Source organism: Callithrix jacchus, chromosome 6, assembly GCF_049354715.1.
Source record: "Callithrix jacchus isolate 240 chromosome 6, calJac240_pri, whole genome shotgun sequence".
Classification (NCBI taxonomy): Eukaryota; Metazoa; Chordata; class Mammalia; order Primates; family Cebidae; genus Callithrix; species Callithrix jacchus.
In genome coordinates this window covers 87,364,620-87,388,445 of record NC_133507.1, presented here as the reverse complement: position 1 = coordinate 87,388,445, position 23,826 = coordinate 87,364,620, and the positions used below count along the sequence as shown (strand labels likewise).

The window sequence follows — 23,826 nt, the reverse complement described above, 5'->3', positions numbered from 1 at the left end:
ATCTTTATATACTCTTATACTAGAAAGATTAATTAATCCTTTGTAATATGATATGTGAAGGATTTTTAAAAAGTATAATTGTGCTTGATTGGACTTTCTCTTCTGAAATTAGTCTATAGAAATAATCCTGAGTTTCTCTAGCTTTATTAATATAATGAATTATATATTAATTGTTTTGGTAACAAAGTGCCATATTGTTTTCCTTTTGTAGTTTTACAATATTTTAATATCTTATCAAAATACTTCACTTCATTGTTCTTTATTAGAGTTTTCTTAATATTATTCATTTTCCCAAATGACATTAGAAACAGCTTTTCTGTTTCCCAAATGAAAACCTATTTTTACTGGTGTATTGGGCCTTTCTCACATTGCTATAAAGAAATACCTGATACTGGGTAATTTTCAAAGAAAAGAGGTTTAATTGGCTTATAGTTCTGTAGGCTGTACAGAAAGCATGGTGCTGGAATCTGCTCGGCTTTTGTAGAAGCCTTGGGAAACTTAAAATCATGGCAGAAGGCAAATAGGGATGGGCACCTCACATGGCAGGAGCAAGAGAGAACAAGGAAGGAGATGCTACACACTTTTAAATGACCAGATCTCACAAGACTAACTTACTTTTGCAAGGACAGGACCAAGATGGATGGTACTAAACCATTCATGAGAAATCCATCCCCATGAGCCAGTCACCACCTTCCACCAGGTCCCACCTTTGACACTTGGAATGACATTTCAATATGATATTTGGGTAGGGACACATATCCAATTTATATCAACTGAGATAATATTAAATTTGTGCATCAGTTTAAGAATAATTGACATTTTTCTTAATATTGAGTATTATTCAAGTATTTTCATTATTTAGGAATGTAGATCTTAACCTTTTTTGGTAATATATCTGTAGCAATTTTAGATGTCAGATATTTATTTCTTATATTAATTTTGCACCAGACTATCATACTAACCTATTTTTGTATCATATTAGGCATAACATTATGTAACTTGAAAGTATAGTAGTAATAACTTACATCTTTCCAATTTTGATATCTACAAAATCATAGTATTAATGAGAGTAACTTTCTTGTTGTTAAATCTGAGTTTGACTTTCAGGCTGAGATTGCTGTATTTCAATACATTAAGTATATTTCTACTATTGTTTTTTTTAGATTTTTAAAGACAAGAATAATTTGAGATTGTTATCTACAAGGTTAAATAGTTAATCTTAAGATTTTTTTTCTTTAGCTAACAAAATGAATTGTATATTAATAAATTTGCTAAGATAGAGCCATTTTTACTCAGTGTGAATGCTACAATTCATGTGTTATTATTTAATATGCTGTGAGAATCTGTAGTATTTTATGATTTTTGTATTAATATTATTAAGATTATTTTATATATGAAATTCTAACCTAGTTTAATATTAATATTATAATAACATCACAAAAAGTGATAGTATCTCCCGTACCTCTTTTTTGATTTGGTTTTTGTTTTCTATGCACTAAATTAGTTTAAGTAGCATTGGAATTATCTACTGAAAAGTGTTGATAGAATTTCCCCATGAGATCACCTTCTTTTGTGATTTTTAGATGCTTGAGGTTTTTCTCTATTTCTATTAAAATCTGTTGGTTGCCATTTTTGTTCCTTTCTAAGATTAAGTTGAATAAGTAATATTCTCCCAGAAAATTATTTATTTGATCCAGATTTGTAAATTAATTTAATCAATGTCTGTCTTATGATGTGCTTATTTTTCCTTATTTTGTGAATATCCCTCTGCATATGTTTTTCTTTTCATAGCTATACTTTCTTGTGTTTTCTTGATTAATTGGTATTTCTCTACCTCACTGCAACAAACTTTTGATTTATGTATCAATGTAACCATCATTTTATGTTTTCTAACTATTGATTTCAACTTTGTCCTTTGTTAATTGCATACTACTGCTTTATTTTAGACTCCTTTTGTGTACTTTTATAATACTTTTTAGTCTTATTATTGATTTATTTGCTTTCTTTCTAATTTTTATATTGAGCTACAATTTAAAGCTATGAATTATTCTCTCTGCACTGTTTTGGCAATTTCCCAAAAGTCTTGATCAGGAACTTTTTAAAATCATTCATATAAAGGAAATTTTACCAATTCAGCTTGTATTTCTCTTTATCCTAAAAGTAATTTCAGATAAATTTACTTTTAACTTGCCAGATAATTGAGTCTTTTCATTTTCTGAGTTTTTTTTATTGATTATTAGTCCTATTGAATTTTACTCAGATACTATGGTCAGCAATATATACATTTTGGAAATATTAAAGATTTTGTGTAGTTACAGTAAACATTTTATGAGCATTTCTTTTGAAAGCGATAATCTTCAAGTCACAGCATTAAACATTTATGTTAGATTTACCGTCTTAATCAATATATTTGTCCACTTGATTGATCATGGACTTAGAGAAGTTAATAAAACTTCTGTCACAGGATATTTCTCTCTTCGTACTGTCTCTGTAATGTCCATTTTATGAGTGTTGGTATTGCGTTATGTTATGAACAGCAATTCTTAACTGTTTTATTTTTATTGTGAATTTGTCAAATTATTGATGAAACTATCAGGTGATGACAGATTAGGTTAGAGGAAGAGGAAAGCTGCTGAATCTATCATTGTTCAAGGAATAAAACCAATAGAATAAAGGAAAAGAAAAATTCAACTTAAAACCTTAAATATCAGAATAACTACTAACTAAAAAATAATGAGTAAAAAAGCAAATCATCTCATGTTGACTTTTTAAAAAAGCATTAGAAATAGAAAATGCGACATTAAAAGACATTGACTTAAGATCAGACATATTTGTCAAAGTAATAAATATCAGTAGGTTTAATTCACATATTGAAAGATAAAGTTACCAGATTGTACTACAAAGCAAAGGGATTCAATTAAAATAAATAACTCAGAAAAAAAAGAATAAAAGGATGACCAAAAGTATAAATAGGAAATGAAAAATAAAGCAAGATGCAATCTTTATATATGACAAGGTGAAATTCAGACCAAAAATATTAAGTGATAAGGAAACTTTTATCAATAGTTTTAACTTTCTTCATATTTACTTTGTATTATTAGATCTGATTATACTTTTTTTACCTGAACTGTCAAGTTTAAATTATAGATAGTGAGTAAAACTACGTTAACCCCCCATTTGTTTAGTTGTTTATTTTTGCACTTTTATATAACGTTTCCTCTTTACTGCTACCTTAATCTCCACATTTGTTTAGTCTCAGTCCTATAATTAAATACATTTAATAGTCACAGTATGTCATTTTATTATAGTTTCACCAGTCATCTCTTGGCTGACTTAAATTCTTTTTCAGGTAATGAAGAACTCATGGGAAAAATATTAGCAGAACACTTGCTTGATTAATAGCAGTAAAACTTATACAATTCCACTTAGTCAAACATAGCATTCATGTATCATGTTCTTTTTTCTCTCAGTATTGAACATATATTTCTACATTAGTCTCTGCCATTGAATGGTTGCATTTGATAAATTTGAAGCCAGTCTGATGTTTCTTTATTCTGACTTAACCTTTTTTGAGTGGAACTCCAATTTTTCTCTGTCCTTAAAATCCAATAATTTTAATAGACAGTAACTAAAATTGACCATTCTGAGTTAATTCCTCCCACCCAACTCAGAGGATGGTGTGTGTGTGTGTGTGTGTGTGTGTGTGTGTGTGTGTGTAATGTTTTAGGTTTTGGGGTACATGTGAAGAACATGCAAGATTGTTGCATAGGTACATACATGGCAATGTGGTTTACTGCCTTCCTCCCCATCACCTATATTTGGCATTTCTCCCATGTTATCCCTCCCCAACTCCCCAGCCCCCGCTGTCCCTCCCTTAATTCCCCCCCACAACTGACCACAGTGTGTGATGCTCCCCTCCCTGTGTCCATGTGTTACATTTTTTCAATGTAGATTCAGATCATTTTTATTTCATCGAAGTTGTCTTGAATCATAACTTTAAGGAAATTTATTTTATGCTTTTCTTCTTTGGAAACTCATTTTGATTATGATAAAACTTATTTATCTGTTTACTAAATGTGTCATTTTCTCTCTAAATGATTTTAAATATATCTTTTTATTTTTTCTCACAACTCTTTTTTGTCCTTGCTAGTTTTTCCACAGTATCCTGGCCTTTCTTGCAGTTTTTCAATTCTTTTTTCCTTTCTTTTATGTGCCTTATTTTTCTTTTCTAATCCTTCCCAGATATATTCATTCTACTGCTACATTTTTACTTGGCTTTTTCCAAACACATGTACTATTATTTCATTAACCTTCTGTTTTTTCTTGAGTTATTCATTTTCATTACATTTCTCATCCACTTTCAGGCAATCTTTTCCTGATGCATATTTTTCGTCTGTTTTTAGATTTCTCCCATTTTTCATGGAAAATCTTTGTGTTAGTGCTATATTCAGTTCTTTTTTCATTGTTCGGTGATTGTGTTGAATTTTCCCTGATTAGCAATTTGAGTGAGTTACCTAAGCAGGGATAAGGGAGAAAGGATACCGTAGCCTTTCATTTGCTCACTATTTCCATCTTTTAGGGCTCCTGTTGATTCTTCATATGGATGTGCTTCCTTTTTCTGCAGGGTACATAATGTAACTGCTGCTCTAAAAATGGCCCTGCTCTCTTGTATCTATACCCATAATTGTATCAAGGGTGTAGCTTTTGAAATTCAAATTGGGCACCTTGTCTTTTCTTTAGAGAATTGTTATTTTTATTATTTTTTTTTAACTGGAATTGCAGTAGATATTCCATCACTTGAGATTTTACCATTTTGTTCTGATTTTTTTCAGTTCCTCCTATGCAGATTCCACTCAATATCATCATTATAGGCTGAAGAACTGGTGGGGGAAAAAAGAGAGGATTATTAGGTTCTCATAATAAATTACTTGAAATGAGAGAATAAATATTAAAAATAAGGTTTGAAAGGTCTGCCTAGGCTGGTACTTTCTGAATTTAAATAAGTTAATGAGAACTGTATATTTTTAAGTGATGGATTTTAAAAAAATTAATCATTTTGCACAATTAATCAGACTCTGCTAATTAATTCTATAAAACTATATGCAAAATGCATGAAATAAGATATTTTTGAAATTAAAATAAACGTGGACTAACAAAGAGGAGTTAAAATGATAATTAGAATCTTTCTTTGACGGAACAACATGTGCTCTTTAAGAAAAATCTGAAAAACATGGGAATAAAGCATAAATTAAAATATTTAACATTTTGGCCATAGTTAAATATAAATGCATACATTTTATTGTTTTAAAACTAGAATCACACTCAAAATATTATGATCGTCATTTTAATCTTTTTGTGTATATATTATTTTAAATGGGGTTTTTATAATGGCTGCAGAGTACTCATTCATATGCCATGGTGTAATTTGTTTTATCAGTTCTCCATTACAAGATATTTAGGTAGTCTTGACACTGATAATTGTATTGTGTTAACTGTCCTAATGAAGCATGATTCTCCTGACCCCTTGCGGAACTCGTGATAGGGGTGACTCGTTTACTCAGCCCGCTGCTCTCAACTCCTTGCGGGAGGGAGTGCAAGAGCGAATGAGCACAGGACGGGAGCTGAAATGAATGAGTGCTGGAATTGGCTGGCCACTTTGGCGCTGGTAGGATCAAACTCCACTCACTCAGACCTACAGCATTCCACCCCTCGTGGGAGGGAACGCGTAGGTGAGCCGGTGTAGGAACTGGCCCGACGCTTTAGAACCTGCAGGAGTGAAGACCGTGGAGGCCCCACAGCAGAGTCCAGGCGGAGGTGCCTGCAACTCTCAAAGCCCCAGAGGGCATGTTTCAGTGCCCTTTTAGCTCTGTCGTCCTCAGTAGGCTTGTGTTAATAGCTCAGTGGGGCCTCTGCCTTTTCACAGGAGGCGGCTGCCTTCCATCAGTGAGGGCAAAGGGCCAGTGTGACAGCCTTTCATGCCTGCATTCATGGCTCCCAAGCTCTTGTCTGGTGTCCAGGAAAAATGAGGTCACGCGAACAAATTGAAGGATGAATGTGGGGAATTTTGGTTTTGGTGAAAGTGGCTCTCAGCGGGAAGGGGAGCTGAGAAGGCGTTGGGATGGGCAGGTAATCTTTCCCTGAAGTCTGGCTGTCTCTAGCCAGATTCTTCTCTAAAGTTACGCTGCCAAGCTGTCCCTTGGAAGTCAAGCCACTTTTCTCCGATGTCCAGCTGTATCCTGTCTACTGGCTGAGTCTGGGATTTATATAGGCACAGGATGGGGTGGTTTAGAAAAAGGCAACATTTGAGTGAGAAAACAGGGATAGAAGTTCTCACTTTGGACTGTGGTTTCAGGCTTTTTGACTTGAGGGTGGGGATTCCTGGGGACCCAGTCTTTTCTACCTGGATTTTCTCTGCCCACTTTCCCTATCACTAGTATACAAATCTTGGCATACTTCAAATAGTGTAATCCAAATAGTGTAACCCAATTTAGATAAATTGGAAGGAGTAAAATTTCTGGGACAGAAAACAAAGCATATTTTGCATATATCTTCTTAAATTGTCCTCCAGAAAGATTTTTATTATTTATTTATCATTATTCAACAAGTGGCTGATTTTCTTTTCTTTGAATCTTTAATAAGAATATTTACAATAATTTTTAAATCATTTTGCATGTTTGGTACATAAAATATGGTGTCATCTTTACATTATAGTGTGAAACATTAGTGACAGTGAGGTGTTTTTGTTTGTTTGCTTTTCCTGAATTCATGGGGCATGGACGTTTTCTTTTATAAACCCTGTCCATGCTCGGTGGCTGGGTCGCTGTTGGTACATTGTCCTTTTTCTATGTAAAACCTCTTAGTGAAAAGACTCTTTGGTATGGGACAAATATCACTCCTCTTCTCCATCTCTAGTTTGTCTTCCAATTTTGTCCATCTTTTTAATACAGAATTTAATTTAAATGTTTATAAATCTATTCGTATATTCTTTTGAATCTTCTTCTGTTTTATACTGAGAATTTTCTCTTTTGAAAATCATGAGTATATAAATATATTTTTTCACTTTTGCATTTTGGAAATGTCATTAAGAGGTGATAATTGTGACATGATCTGAGGACTGTTTCTGTATTTACTATCATATCTCATTTGTCTCACTGATTAGTTTTACTAGAATTATTCTTATTCATGTACTGCATTTTATAATATGCTATATCATACAAAGCATATAAGAAGACACTATTGTAAGATAATATAACACATTCCTCTCTATATTTTCTATTTCAAAATTTGTTATGTTCACCCATATATTCTATATAAATTTTAAAACATTTTGTCATGTCCCAAAAATAGTGCTTTGGAATTTTTATTTAGACATCACTAAAACTAAAATATTATTTAGGGATAATTTATTTACTGTAAATAAATATTTACAATAATTCAGTAAATTTAAAACTATTCTAAAATTTTAAAAAATTATTTTAAAAAAGATAATGGTCATTGATTTCCAGTTATTTCCTACCAGAACTCTCCCTTTCAAATTCACTCCCTTCCTAAATTTTTAATATTTTTGTCTAAATTAGTTTGTAGTCTTTTTCATCTAATATATACACACATGTATATGATTTTTCCTGTATATTTTGTATTTTATGTCTGACTAATTTTACATACTTAAAAACAATTTGAAAGCAACCAGTTTCTTTAGAAAATTATTTTTAAATTTTTCAACAACTGTATGGGTTTTTGGGGTACATTTGTCTTTGGAGATTCTATTATGAAAATATCATATGGTTTTACCTTTTGAGCTTTTAGCTTAATTTTAAAATAGAAAGTTACTTAATATTTTTGTTCATTTTATTTTAAATAAAAAATGATCATTAACTATAACTCTTAAGTTGATATTCCGCACAAAAATAAAATAACTAATCATATAGATAGGTAGATTTTATCCTCATTCTTAACATTATAAATATTAATTACCTTATGATACCATCATTTCTGCTGAGGTATTTGATGACTTATATCACAAATAGCTTTATAATGCAGGCCCCAGATTTCTAAATTAGTAGTATTTATTTTTATAGATCAAAATATTATGTCCAGGCACAGTGGCTCATACCTGCAATCCCAGCACTTTGGGAGGCCAAGGCTGATGAATCACTTGTGCTCAGGAGTGTCAGACCAGCCTGGCGAACATGGCGAAACCCTGTCAGTACTAAAAAGACAAAAAGTAGCCAGGCATGGTGATTCATGCCTGTAGTCTCAGCTACTTGAGAGGCTAAGGCACACGAATCGCTTGAATCCAAGAGGCAGAGATTGCAGTGAGCTGAGATCATGCCACTGCACTCTAGCCTAGGCAACAGAGTGAGACTCCTTTCAAAAAAAAAAAATCTAATGTTTTTATTTATATTTTAGATTAGTGGGATGGTTTGGCCATGAACTCAGCACCAGATTTAAAATGGATAACAGTAAGTATATTTATTTTGCCTAATAAGTCATTTTATTTTAACTTTATTTCAATTTTCATCTGTGTTTATGTTATGTGTAATGTGTATGCCCCAGGGAGAATGCACTTCGAAAATGTCACTGAGAATTCTCAACTAAGAAATGACATATCCAGCGTGTAAGACTAAACATTTATAGATTTTAGCATGATCTTGAGTTTATCCCTTAGTAGAGAGGTAAAAGAAAAAGAAGTCCAAGTTAAGGGTCATGTGGCTTGGTCAGATGCCGTCAACACGGAGTGCCCGAAATGTTGGGCACAGAGGACAGGAGGAAATTTGCAGATTGGCGTCAGATTTAGAAAGACTTCGGGGTTAATCACTCTTTGCTGCTTAATAGTTTTTTGATCCTGCACAAGTTATGTCATCTTGTGTTTGTTTTTTTCTTTCCCATTTACCTAATGTGAATAATAAAATCTATTTAAAAATTTGGTTTTAGGGTTCGTCAAGTTCAAAGCAATAAGCCAAGCAGGACACAGCAGTGCCTTAATAAATATTCATGTTCATTCTTCTTTTTTCCTAAATATTTTCCTTTTGTGGCTTTAGCCATGTACCAAAGAGTGTAGCAATTCCTGTGAGCAGTTAACCCCAGCAGACAGAAATGAAACTCTACCATGCAGAGTTGCTTTTTCCTGAGTGACCCTATTTCCCAACCATATGGGATACAGAAGATCATAAATGCTTTGAGAGTTCAACATAAATTTGATCCTTCAGATTGCTTTAAATCCTGAGATATTGTTTTAATTTTGTTTTCATTTTTTATTGATTTTATGTTTTTATTTTTTGAAACAGGGTCTTGCTCTGTCATCTAGGCTGGCGTACAGTGGTGCAATCATGTTCGGTTCAGCCTTGATATCCCTGGCTCAAGCAATTTCCCCCCCTTTTCCTCCTAAGTAGCTAGGACTATAGGTGTGCACCACCATGACTGCCTTATTGTTATTATTATTATATCTAGTAGAAATGAGGTCTCACTATGTTGCACAAGCTGGCCTGAGATGGAGTCTTGCTCTGTTGCCCAGGCTGGAGTATAGTGGCATGATATTTGCTCACTGCAAACTCCACCTCTTGTGTTCAAGCAATTCTCTGCCTCAGCCTTCCCAGTAGCTAGGATTATAGGCACCCACCACCACAACCAATTTTTATATTTTTAGTAGAGACGGGGTTTCACCATCTTGGCCAGGCTGGTCTTGAACTCCTGACCTCGTGATCTAACCTCCTTGGCCTCCCACAGTGCTGGGATCACAGACCTGAGCCACCACACCCAGCCCTAAGATAATATTTTGTCTATACATATGCTGTTTGACTTACAATGGGATTATTTCCTGATGAGCCTCTCACAAGCTACAACTATCTTAAGTAAACAATGCATTTAATACACCTAATCTATGGAACATAATAGCTTAGCCTAGCCTACCTTAAAACACACTCAAAACACTTACATTAGCCTAGAGTTGGGCAAAACAATCTAACACAAATCCTATTTTATAATAAAGCATTGAATATTTTATATGACATATTGAATACTATACTAAAAGTGAAAAACAGAATGGGCATATGGTTACTCAAAGTATGGCTTCTACTGAAGATGTACCAGTTATGTATCACTGTAAAATTGGACAATTTTAGTCAAATTATTAAGTCAGGACCCATTGGTATTCAGATTTGCAGCAACCAAATTGCAAGATTTGATATTCCAGTCAAATCAGGATATCTGTGTTTTACCTTGGCTGTTAAAATAATTAGATGTTATTGTGCTGGCTATTTAAATTATTAGAGATGGGTTTTCTTATTTGGAAATAGAGGAATTGAATTTGATCAGGAGTAGCAAACTTTTTCTATGAAGGACCAGATGGGAAATATTTTATGCTTTCTGTGCTACACAGTCTCTGTGGCAAATATTCAACTCCATCATTGTGGTCGTAAAAGCAGCCATAGATTATACATACATGAAAGATTGTGGCTGTGTTTTCAGAAAACAGTGTTTTAAAAAAACAGGGCTGGGCATGATGACTCACACCTGTAATCCCAGCACTTCGGGAGGCAAGGCAGATGGATCAATTGATCATAGGAGTTGGGGGCTAGCCTGGGTGACATAGTGAGAGCTCCTCACTACAAAAACTAGAAATATTAGACAGGAGTGCTGGCATGCACCTGTAGTCCCAGCTACTTGAGAGCCTGCAGTAGGAAGATCACCTAAGCCCAGGGAAGGTCAAGGCTGCAGTGAGCCACGAGTGAGTCACTGCACTTTGGCCTGGGTGACAGAGTGATACTCTGTCTCAAAAACAAAAACAAACTAGTGGGTCAAATTTGGCCCACAGGCCATATGGCCATATGTATTAGTCTGCTTTCACACTGCTATAAAGATACCACCTCAGATTGGGTAATTTATAAAGGAAAGAGTTTTAACTGACACACAGTTCCACATGGCCAAGGAAGCCTCAGGAAACCTACAATCATGGCAGAAGGCAAAGGGAAAGTAAGGCACATCTGAGGTTGTGGCAGGTGAGAGAGAGAGAGAGAGAGAGAGAAAGAGAGAGAGAGAGAGAGAGAGAGAGAGAGAGAGAGAGAGAGAGAGAGAGGGCTTAGGGAAAACTGCTATTTTTTAAACTATCAGATCTTGTGAGAACACCTTCATTATCATGAGAACAGCATGGGGGAAACCACCACCATGATCCAATCAACCTCACATCAGTTCCCTTCCTTGACATATGGGGATTACAATTCAAGATGAGATTTGGGTGGGGACACAGAGCCAAACCATATCACCACAATTTGCTTAATCTTGGATTGGATGACTATATAAAGAGTCATATGTTTTAACATTCTTTTAGTCAGTCATAGTGTTATCTCTGACTAGCCATCTTAACCCTATTGAATTTAACTTGCTACTGTTCAATCGACTTAATTAGGAGAGTACCTGCTATTAATTTACCTTTTTCATATATTATACTTAGGCAGATCTTTTTTTTAAAGCCCCCTCTGGTGTGTGTGTGTGTGTGTGTGTGTGTGTGTGTGTGTGTGTTTCTAAGAGAAACCACTTGACCTAACAATCCTAGAGCTAAAAGTCACCTTCATAGGTCATTTCATTCATATTTCTGCCTGCGGGCAACATTACAATTACATGTCACTCCAAACTGATGCTCTCTCTCATTGACATGGTTTCATAACAGGAAAGCAAAGGTTGAGCAGAACAAGGAATCCTGGGTTGGGAATAGGAAGGCAGAGAATGGGGTCCAGAGAAACTTCCAGAAGAGGTCATTTTTACCTTGGGTCTAAGATTTCTGGTGTTCTACTAAGAAGGTGAGGACAAGGGAGGTGGGAATTGCTGGTGAAGGGGAAATAATGATATTTTAGCTCCATGGAGTTTATCTTAACTATCTCGGAAATCCCACTCAGGAATAAAACTTTAAGTCTTGCTCTTTCACTCTCCAGTACATTAGTAACTTTATGGACACTTTTGAAGTTACCCTCTTTGGCAATGACGTGATATTGCTTTCTCAGAACTGCAGTTAATCCCTGGGGTCTGTGGATTCCGAATTTCAAATCCTCCCATGTTGTTGGTCTCTTCCTTACATGCTAGTTTAGAGGTAAGTGATATATGTTTCAACCTTCCCACATCTTTGCCTTTTTTCCTGATCTGACTGTGACAGTTTGTAGTTCTTTCTCTGCTACACAGCAAGATGATACATGTGCACTGTGCATGAACAAGGGAAAAGAAGGCAGCATTCTCTTTTAGGACAGTGATGTTGTGGTGGGTGTCTCCCTTCATTCATGTCACCAGCTCCCAGCACAATGCTTGGCACTTTATTGGCACATAGTAAATATTAAATGGAACTCTTTGGGGGAAATACATTTTTTTACTTTACGTAGAATCTGTTTAAACATGAATAAGTTATTTAACCTTCTCTTAGTCTCTCTGTATACTAAATAAGCATGAAATAGTTAGTTCTTTATAAATTCACTTATTCAACATAAATTTATTGAGAAAATATTGCATGCCTAATGTAATTACTGGGGTCTGTGCTGCTTCTAGCTCATTGTAGATGAATGAGCTGACCAAGTGCCATGTGACAAAGCTAGGAAAGACTTACTTAAGGGAAAAATAATGAATAATCAGAGTAAACGAAAGATTAAATAAGGTTGTCTCATGAGGTAGGATGGTTTTATGATTTTTGTTTTAGTTTTTAATTGGGACTTCTATGACATTATGTCAGTTTATAGTCTTCACTATCACTGACTCAACATTTTCCTTTAAATTAATTTATATTTTTATTTAGGTAAATTTAGTCTTACCCTGAAATGACAGATATACATAATAAGAAAATGAAATTGTTGTTGAATTTATGATTAGACTAAATGCAGTCAAGTAAAAATATATTGGTAATTATATAGTATATAATTCATAATAATGTAAATATATATTGAGTAAATATATATTTTGTATACATCTATTTATTTATTTATTTATTTTATTTGAGACAGAATTTCACTCTGTTGCTCAGTCTGGAGTGCAATGGCGTGATCTTGGCTGACTGCAACCTCCATCTCCTGAGTTCAAGTGAATCTCCTATCTCAGCCTCTGGGGTAGCTGGGATTACAGGCATGTGCCACCACATCCGGCTAATTTTGTATTTTTAGTAGAGACGGGGTTTCTCCATGTTGGTCAGGCTGGTCTCGAACTCCTGACCTCAGATGGTCCGCCTGCCTTGGCCTCCCAAAGTGCTGGAATTACAAGCGTGAGCTTCTGCACCTGGCCTGTATACATATATTTAAGCAAAATACATTTTAAGTAAATGTGTGTATATATTTCGAATAGAGGTTTTATAAAGAACTATTCGAACAAGGATTTGAAATTTTTCACATTTCCTTCTAATATCATGTAGTTTATTATATTTTAGCAAAAACTTATAGAGGATTCCAGCATCAAATGAGTGACAGGATGAAGATTCAAAATTCCTTCTAATCTAAAATGGCATAATTCCGTGAACACGTACAGCAGTTTCTCATTCTGGCCACTGGATGGCAGCATAAAGCTCCTCTGTTTTTATTAAATTCACCACTGGATAGTGATAATTACCTCATTTCATTCCATCCCAATTTAAAGCGCACCCACTCAGTTTAACCACTAGATGGAGCTTGTGCTGTTTTCACTTCATGGCAGCATTTTTTTCCTGGAAAATAGACACAGTAACGAGATTTTTCAGCCAGTGCTATATATCTTTGAAAGCTTTTTTGAGTAAAAATCTGCTTAGTAAATCAGATAATGATATTTGAGTTGTTTTGATAATATCCATTCAGAGAAATATTTTGTTTAAACATTTTAAAACAAAATTAAGTGTCTGCATTCGTTCCAAGTTTGTATCTGGTAAAAGAAGTGTGATAACATCAGAAGCACCATGACATACCTTAGGAAGAGCTTGTACCTAAAGTAATTTCTTTTGAAGGACCATGTCTTTGCGAATAACTTCTCAGACGTACCTGGAAATTTCCTTTTAGACCTCCTCACTTTGGCGTACTTTCTGCAGTGGGTTGGCTTTCCTAGTAGTAGTCACCCTTCTGCTATGGGGAAAAAGGCACATTCTTATTTTTCCTACCACTGTTTTCCTACCACATTGTATTAACAGTCACCTAGACAAAGTTTTTATTTTTGATTATAATCTGAGGACTGATTTTGTTTTTCTTTTTAATATGTAACCTTAACCTCAACCTCCTGAGTAGCTGGGACTGTAGATGTGGGCTACCACGCCGGGCTAATTTTTGTAGTTTTTGTAAAGACAAAGTCTCTCTATGTTACCCAGTTAAGATCTAAACTTAAAACCCTAAAAGCCACAAGAAGAAGGATATGCTCGTCTCTGGAGCTTCTAATTCACTTAGAATTTCTCTCGAGCCTCTTACTGCTCATTTCACTGCCAAGACTATGTTCCGACCAAAATTCTTTAGTTAGGCATGCTTTATTTTGGTAAAAGTGTTTTTCAAAATTATTTCCTACTGTAAATTGCAAAATTTTAAAATTACAAACTAATGCATCGAATTGCTTCCCATTCTCTGTTAAAACATCCTATTTTCTAGACATTTACGGGCTTCTGATGTGAGTAAGCATCCGTGAATTAACAATGTTTCCATTAATACTTACTTAATCTTCCTTTAAATTTTATTTATGAATATTTAGAGATGGGGTCTCGCTCTGTCATTCAGGCTGGAGTGCAGTGGTATGATCATAGCTTACCATGGCCTCAAAGTCCTGGGGTTCAAGTGATCCTCCTGCCTCTGCCTCCTGAGTAGCTGGGACTACAGGTCTGCACCACAACACGTGGCTAATTATTATTATTTCTTTATTTTATTTCTTTATTTTTGAGACAGGGTCCCCCTCTGTCACCCGTAGAGTACAGTGACAGGATCTCAGCTCACTGCAACCTCTACCTCCTGGGCTCAGTTGATCTTCCCACCTCAGCCTCCACTGTAGCTGGGACTACAAGAGTGCACCAACACACCCGGTTAATTTTTGTATTTTTTATAGAAACGGTATTTCATCATGTTCCCCAGGCCAATCTCGAACTACTGGTCTGAAGCAATCCTCTCCACCTCGGCCTCCTTAGTAGCTAGGACAACAGGGCATGCCACTGCACTCAGCTTAGTTTTTAATCGTTTTAGAGATGAGGTCTGGCTATTGTGTCCATGCTGGGCTGGAACTGCTGGCCTCAAGTGATTCTCCTGCCAGCAGGAGATGACTTTTAAAAATATATTAATATGGGGGGAGAACGATCCAAGATGGCCGATCGCTAACATCCCGGGATTGCAGCTCTCAGGGAAGGCGCGGAGAACTAGAGGACGCCACACTTTCAGACAAAGTCTGGTCGCTCACGGAGCAGAAGATCCCCCAGTGGTGGAAACACACGGGTCGCCAGCGCGACTCTCGTGGTCGGCACAGCGGTTCCGCCGGCACCTCGGCGCGGCAGCTCTCGGAGCAGAGTAAACGGGACCGCTTCCCCTTCTGACCGAGGTTTGGAGCCCCGGGAAGGCAGAGTCGCCTACTACCGACACAAGAAGGAAGCCCGACAGGAGAATCCTGGGCAGAAAAGCACCATCAGTTTTAACGCCGCTGCTCTGGCCCTGGGAACTAACAACCTGGACGTCCACTCAAGAGACCTAATCTGAAAGTTGGTAATTTCAAAGACAAGAGGAGGATAAATTTACAATGACGGGAAGAAACCAGCGTAAAAAAGCTGAGAATACTCAAAGTCAGAACGCCTCTCCCTCTAAAGATGATCACAGTTCCACATCAACAATGGAACAAGGCTTGATGGAGAACGAGCACATCCCAATGACGGAATCACTCTTCAAGGAATGGATAATAACAAACTTCAGTGAGTTAAAAGAACATGTTGTAGCCCAACGTAAAGAAACTAGGAACTTTGACAAAAGGCTTGATGAAATCCTATTGAGAATAGACAACTTAGAGAGGAGTATGAGTGAATTAATGGAACTGAAGAATACAATACAGGAACTCCGAGAAGTATGCACAGGTTTAAACACTCGAATTGTTCAAGCAGAAGAAGGGATATCAGAGGTCAAAGTCCAAATTAATGAAATAAAACGTGAAGAAAAGATTAGAGAAAAAAGGATAAAAAGGAATGAGCAAAGTCTCCAAGAAATGTGGGACTATGTGAAAAGACCAAATTTACGTTTGATAGGTGTACCTGAATGCAACGGAGAGAATGAATCCAAGCTGGAAAATACCCTTCAGGATATTATTCAGGAAAATTTTCCTAAACTAGCAAAGCAGGTCAACATTCAACCCCAGGTAATACAGAGAACACCACAAAGATATTCCTCAAGAAGACCAACCCCAAGGCACATAATCGTTAGATTCACCAGGGTTGAAACGAAGGAGAGGATACTAAGGGCAGCCAGAGAGAAAGGTCGGATAACCCACAAAGGCAAGCCTATCAGACTTACAGCAGATCTCTCGGCAGAAACTCTACAGGCCAGAAGAGAGTGGGGGCCAATATTCAACATCCTCAAAGAACAGAACCTTCAGCCCAGAATTTCATATCCAGCCAAACTAAGCTTCACAACTGAAGGAAAAATAAAATCTTTTATGAACAAGCAAGAACTCAGAGATTTTATTACCACCAGGCCTGTTTTACAAGAGCTTCTGAAAGAAGCATTACACACAGAAAGAAACAACCAGTATTAGCCTTTCTAAAAATACACCAAAAAGTAAAGAGCACCAACATAAAGAAGAATTTACACCAACACATGGATAAAACAGCCAGTCAACATCAAATGGCAGTAACCCTAAATTTAAATTGACTAAATTCCCAATCAAAAGACACAGCCAAAACCCAACGGCATGTTACATCCAGACCTGTTTCACATGCAAGGATACACAAAGACTCAAAACAAAGGGATGGAGAAAGATTTACCAACCAAATGGAGAGCAAAAATAATAAATAAATAAAAAGCAGGAGTTGCAATTCTTGTATCGGATAAAATAGATTTTAAAGCAACAAAGATATAGTGGTAAAAGGATCAATGCAACAACAAGAGCTAACGATCCTAACACCCAGATAGGAGACTTAGATTCAATGAGACAGAAAATTAATAAGGATATCAAGGACTCGAACTCAGATCCAGAACAAGTAAACTTAATAAATATTTATAGAGCTCCCCACTTCAAATACACAAAATATACATTCTTGTCAATACCACATCACACCTACCCATTAGTTTAAATGAAACATTGATTGGCCATTATTAATACCCAATTTTTTTCAAAATAAAGCAATATTTCCATTTACTCTCCCTCTTTCTCTTCCTCTTTCTTCCTCTCCTTTACTTATTTTTTTTTTTTTCTTTCCTTCTCTCAAAAAAAAAGAAATCAACTTGTAAACCTCTAGATCCAGGTCGGCAATGTCTCTTTCATTGCTTGATTTCCTTTCTTCCCTTCCCTCCCTCCCTCCCTCCCTCCCCGCTTCCTCCCTTCCTTCCTTCATCCCTTCCTTCCTCCCTACCGTCCTTCTTCCCTTCCTTCCTGCCTTCCTCCCCCACAAAAAAAAAAAAAAAAAAAATATATATATATTAATATGGATTTTTTATAAAACTATGCGTATATGGTTGATTTATATTAAAATAGCATTTTATAATCCATTTCAAACTGTCCTTTTATTTATATTTTTGGATTGGAATCATTTATACAAGACTTCTTAAAGTATTATGATGAAGGGATGGAGCCTGAGGCCAGGAAGCTGAAGGCAAGTGCTCTCTCCTTCACTGGATACTAAGTATGGCCTCACACAAGCAGTGACTCCTTTTGAATGTATTTGCCTTATTTTTTAGTGTAAGATATTTGGAAAAGATTATTTCAGAAGTCTCCTCAAATTCTAAATTAGTTAAATGTAAACAATACATATATTTTGAAGGTTCATATCTATATGTAGCAATAGGTAGACAAGTTCCAGCCCCTATGAGTACTCTGAGTTCATACTGAAATAATAGCTTCAAAATACAAAATTAGAGCATTTAATTAAAATACGTGCTGAGTCAGAAGACTCAACAAAGAAATGTACTGTATGTTTTCTTTCAGAGTTACTAGGGAGCCAGTTTTAAGAATTTAAGAGAAAAATATGACTATTGAAAACATTACACTAAACTTATTTTTCCTGTTAAAACTTACCTAGCTTCTCTAGCTTCATGCTCATTTAGTCAGTAAGAAAAAATAATACAAGTAGTTGAAACACTGCCAAGAATTATCTTTTAAGCTGAATATTTTCAAACTATAATTTTGATTTCTAATTTTAAAAAATTATTCTTTTTCAATATTGAACGCATAAAATGTATGAGAAACAAAAAAGCAAACAGAATATTTATGTTACTTCCCTATTATTTTCTCTCAATATTTTTATGTGAGGCTCAGAATAGACTTTTACCCTGTGTGAGATGAATTTAAAAGTGCCTCAGAATGCAGTTGCCCTTATTGTGGTTGTAATGGGGAAAGTATGTTTCATATTTTAAAATTACTTTATTATTAAAGAGTGATAACATTCTCCAGTATATTAAGATGGAAGCTATTTGTCATATCAAAAAAATTTGATTTCTAGTTATACAGAGAAAGCTGTAAGAGCAACACCTCCAAGCCCCTTTAAAAACTAAATGCAAGTAATATTCCTCAAAGTTTTGCTAACCTATGCATACAAATGAACTATCATTAAATGTGATACCTCATGTATTGATTGCCTCTATGTACACAGTAGGGCACCCATAGCAGAACCACAAAATTTCCTAGAATTTCCTAGAATATTATTAAGCTCCAGAGAGAATCTTGGAAAGATTCCTCACATAGTTTTTTATTCAAACCTCACAGTGAAACCAGCTGTGGCCTGTGCCTTGCTGTTCCTCTGGGAGAATTTTGATTTCTGGCTCTTGACCCAAAACTTGGCCGTGTTCCCTTGAGTCCTCATTATGCCAAGTCTACCTACATTTTGTTTTGCCCAAGAACATGAAGAGATGCCTCCTACCAAATTCTGCGTCATCTAAGTTGTCTGAGTCTTGGAGCAGTGTTATCGGCACTCCAGATCTTGGGGCCTTATGAAACCAACATGTCAGCCTATATGTGAGCTGTCACTGTAGGCTTCAGACATTGTCTGGGACGTGTGCGTGAAGAGAGGCAGGCGCTATTCTGTTCTCTGATTCTCCTCTCTTGCTTAGCTATTATTTACCTTCAGTACAGCTCCCATCCTCTCCTTCAGCCAATCCGTAGCCTCCATGCAGTATAGTTCCAGGAACTCTGTGGCTGAATGAGTGTTATTAGAGTGCCTTCCTACACATGCCATGTGTACATACAGGAATAACTGTTTTCATAGACTTGATGAAGTCTTGATATCACCAAATGACCCTAGCTTTGCTCTTGATATCTTTGCTCGTGACACAGAAAAGGAACATTAAGTGGCAGGCCAGTGCATCACACTGTTTGCAGTTCATTCCGTCCTTATACATAGGATATATTTTTACACTCGACTTGACCTTAAGAGATAAGCCAGAAAAGCACATCTGTTCTGACCCCTAATATTCCAGCACCAGTTACTGTGTGCCCTTGTCACTCATCTTAATATAAGACATCTCAGGCAGCAAATGGCAGTATTTTCACACCAGTGCTAGAGTTTAGAAGGGGCAAAATGAGAGAAATGCGTCAGTAAAAATAAATGCATTATCCAATGTTATTTGCTTCCCTCACTGAGAAAACGTAGCATTATTATTTAATTGCTTGTTTTCTTACTGTTAAGCTGGGAGAGATTTAGGAGTCAGTAAAACAGTTTTAAATATCACCAGTAACAGAGCTTTCCACATTTGCACATTTAGATCATATTGCAATTTTTGTGGGACAAACTTTACATCAAAGTAGAAAAGGCCTTCTTATGATTTCAAAAAGTGGTTTTGGAGAAAAGCTTACATTGTATGCTATTTAAATGCATTTATTAAGCTATGTTTTACTGGATTATACTAAGTTAATTTAAAATAATTGTGAAGGTATGCTCCCAGACGAAACTGAGGGTTAGGCTGCTATTTCTCGTGGCCTAATAACAAGATGCAGATGAACTGGGGAGGAAGAGAGTTTCTATTTCTGTAACCAGTTATAGGGAGAAGTCCTGGAAATTATCGCCAGACCAACTCAAAATTACAGATTTCCAGAGCTTATATACCTTCTAAGTTATATATATATATGTGTAAGTGTGCATTCTTCTGAAGACATCAATGATTAACTTCTTTTAATCTGTAACAAAGGTCTGAGTCCTGAAGACCTTTCTCTGGAGCCTCAGTAAATTTACTTAATCTAAATGGCTCCAGGTGCTAGAGTGATTACCCTTATTTTGTCTCCTGCTAAATCACTGAGGCTTGAGGAGTTCCTTTAGACCTTCAGTAAACTTGTTTGTGGAGGCCTGGGGAGCTTCTTCAGATCCACAATAAAACTTGTTTAATCCTAAATGGCTCCTGTTAAGAATTTCTTCATTATTTCGTTATGCTTTAAGGCCCAGGAAAGGCCTTGGCAAAACTCTTGATGGGCTTTCGTTACATCCCAGCCTTCGTATAAAGGCACTGGCTTTTTAGGTTTTTAATAGTTAACTTAATCACTCAGTCAGTACTAAAACAGTTGTGATGGAGGCCTGTGTTAGTGAGACCTGGCCTGCCACAGGTACCTGATATTAACCTACATTTTCTTCCTTTGCAAGTATTATTTAAGCGACATTTGTACAATTTTTCCATCATGGAAAATTTACCTTCATTGTTTAATAGCAAAGCATTTAAAAGAGGGCATGATTTTGCAAAAAAGAGTGTGTAAAAGGAGATATTTATCAGAAAGGTTAAATATGGGCATTTCCTTTTTTATGCATGATTTACTCTTAATTTTTGCTTCTTTGTAAATCAATAAGACACTTTAATCTGATTGTTTCTCATTCCACAGATCTTTAAGCAGGCGACAATGAAGGCATTGCGAAAGAAATCTATTTTGCTAACTGGCTATCTGGAATATCTGATAAAGCAAAAGTATATCAACGATAAAGCAACAATCAAGAAACCAGTTGTGAACATAATTACTCCATCCCGTATAGAGGAACGGGGCTGCCAGCTAACAATAACATTTTCTGTTCCAAACAAAGATGTTTTCCAAGAACTAGAAAAAAGGGGTGTGGTTGTAAGTACGTCTCTTGCTTTGCTACCAGATTTTGTCTATGGGCTGTGTGTTGGGGATAAAATTTGGATTCTTTGGTTTATTCATTGGTTATTTCACATCACTCCATCAATTAAGGATAAATTAAGTGCCAACTAATCCCGCAGCACTGTGCTAACTGAAGGCATAGACATCTGTCATTTCTGATAAAAGAGAAGATGCCACAAACTTGGGTTATAGGAGGAGTTCTTCATAACTTACTCATTCTTTTCATAACAGTTTGCAGGAAAGAAAGCATTACCATTTCGTGGTAATTAATATGACATTGTTTTCACTAGTTTGTACTATAATTCATTTATTGAATGAATGGAATTAAAGATTAGACCAATTTATTGAAGGGTTAAAAAAAAGTCTTATTTAGTTGCTTGATCAAATTAAGTTATTTTCAACCTTGTCGCTTCTGTCAAAAAAGATACATATACACTTCTCAGGAGTGGTAACAATGCAAGGAATGATTTTTTTTTTTTTTTTTTAGAAAAAATTGCCCTGGTAAAATAGGAATAATTTTTTTCAAGCCTTCACCCTATATGACCTTCTCAGTCTCTTGAAGAGAACTAAGTAAATGTGAACTAGTAATTTCAGGGAAAAAAGAGAATGTATCTACTTCCAATGATAATGTAATAAAGGCACTGCTTGGCTCATGTTTACCTCCAAACGTGTAGGAGACATTTCCCCCAGATGCTGGAGGCACTAGTCAGAAGATCAGGATTCTAAATCAACCAATGGCATTGTCAAGCTCTGTCCTCCTGGGAAAGTTCATTGGGATCTACTGGCTTGAAATTTTCACCTGTATTTGGGGTGTAAAATTAATTACCTTCAAGAGTTGTGATTGGATTGAAATGGGGCAGCCATCAACCATCTACTATATTGTCCAGCCTATAGCAAGTTTTAAAGTTAATCATAATGATCTCCAGGCATGTCAAATTATCTGGTGCTACTTCAGGACCTATCAGCATTCCCAGGAATGTAGCCTACTTCTTACCTGCAAGATTAAAGATTAGAGAATTAAGTTCAAGTATGATATACTAAAACTCTCCAGACCCCAATGGGGTTTTCATTCATTTAAATTCATCCAAAGGTTTTAGTCCCTCCAAGGGGTCCGCACAGGAAAAAAATAAATAAGAAACACTGTATATATGATCTATTGAAGATAGCTGCTGAATAGATTTCAGAATTTATCTTGGCTATTCATGCATCAATCCATTATTACTTCTTAAATTATTATCAAGAGAAAAGTTTCATAAGCCATAGAAAAGGATGAGTTCATGTCCTTTGCAGAGACATGGATGTAGCTGGAATCCATCACTCTCAGCAAACTGACACAAGAACAGAAAACCAAATACCACATGTTCTCATTCATAAGTGAGAGTTGAGAAATGAGAACATATGGACACAGGGAGAGGAGCATCACATACCGGGACGTGTCAGGGGGTCAGGGGATAGAGGAATGATAGGGGGTCAGGGGATAGAGGAATGATAGCATTAAGAGAAATACCTAAGAAAATAACACCGTGTTTTATTTAAACATTTTGCTTATATATTAATTTTTAGGGAAATCATTATGAAAGTGCTTTACATAAGTTTATCTCGAATGCAGATTTTCAATGTGTGAAAAACACAACATTATTGTGGCTTTATTTTTTCCCCACAGTGTGACAAGCGGAATCCAAATGGCATTCGAGTGGCTCCAGTTCCTCTCTACAATTCTTTCCATGATGTTTATAAATTTATCAATCTGCTCACTTCTATACTTGACTCTGCAGAAACAACAAATTAGCAGTGTTTTCTAGAACAACTTAAACAAATTATACTGAAAACTGCTGTGGTTATTTCAGTATACTCAATTTTTAATTATTGAAAGTATGTCACTGTATTGATCACATGTAACTAACAATAAATAATTACCTTACAGAAAATCTGATATAATTTTTCAGAGTCTGTGGCACTGAGGAGTTCACAGGACTGCCTAGTTGCTTGGTGTTTGGGGGACCAAAGACTGTTGGTTCAATTATGATGTATACAGTCTCAATAAGCTGTCATATTTCATGGTCATTGAAATGTTTTATGTTGGTTTAATTTCTGGTTTAACTGACGACTTCATAATGTGTGTGCAATTCTTGTGTCAATTTTGGAAATATTACTTTAGTTTCAATTTATCAGAGTTTCTTTGACTCATTGTAGTTGAACAGTCTGATATATATATTATTTTGAAATGTTACATCCAATTCCAATCTAAGGAAAAGATAATACATTTCCTGGGATAGTGCCTTTCAAATATTTTGGAGTGATAATCCACATTGCTTCTTCTGGTCTCAAATGTCAGAAACCAATGTTTATGTATATAGTTGCCAAATAGTATTGATTCTAAGACATTTTTGTCATATTTTAACCTCTTTGAAAGAGGACACATTTTTTTTTTTTTTTTTTTTTTTGGTGTGCATGTGTGTGTGTGAGCAACATGGCTGTTTATTCACCTGGGTGCAGGTGAGCTAAGGCCGATAAGGGCATTAGCAAAGTGCAATGGGATAGGAGTGGGTTGTATAGGTTTGGGTAGTTTTTTGGGGGGTGAGGTGTTGCAGAGTAAGTTCAGTTACAGTGGTGGGG

The 23,826-nt window shown here is 35.8% G+C and overlaps 1 protein-coding gene across 3 annotated transcripts in view; it reads left to right on the top strand.

The window, feature by feature from the left end:
• KYNU (kynureninase) overlaps window positions 1–23,138 on the top strand; it is a 170,131-nt gene extending 146,993 nt beyond the window's left edge. For 2 of the 3 annotated variants that reach the window (XM_008998944.5, XM_002749467.7), the window contains 4 exons: window positions 8,410–8,462; window positions 11,997–12,082; window positions 20,956–21,186; window positions 22,874–23,138. In XM_008998944.5, coding sequence (XP_008997192.4) covers window positions 8,410–8,462; window positions 11,997–12,082; window positions 20,956–21,186; window positions 22,874–22,999 — 496 coding nt within the window. In that variant the 3' untranslated portion in view covers window positions 23,000–23,138. Of the gene's footprint in view, window positions 1–8,409; window positions 8,463–11,996; window positions 12,083–20,955; window positions 21,191–22,873 lie in introns of all 3 variants that reach the window. The other variant, XM_008998943.4, reaches the window with a different exon arrangement.
• Window positions 23,139–23,826: the final 688 nt, after the last annotated feature.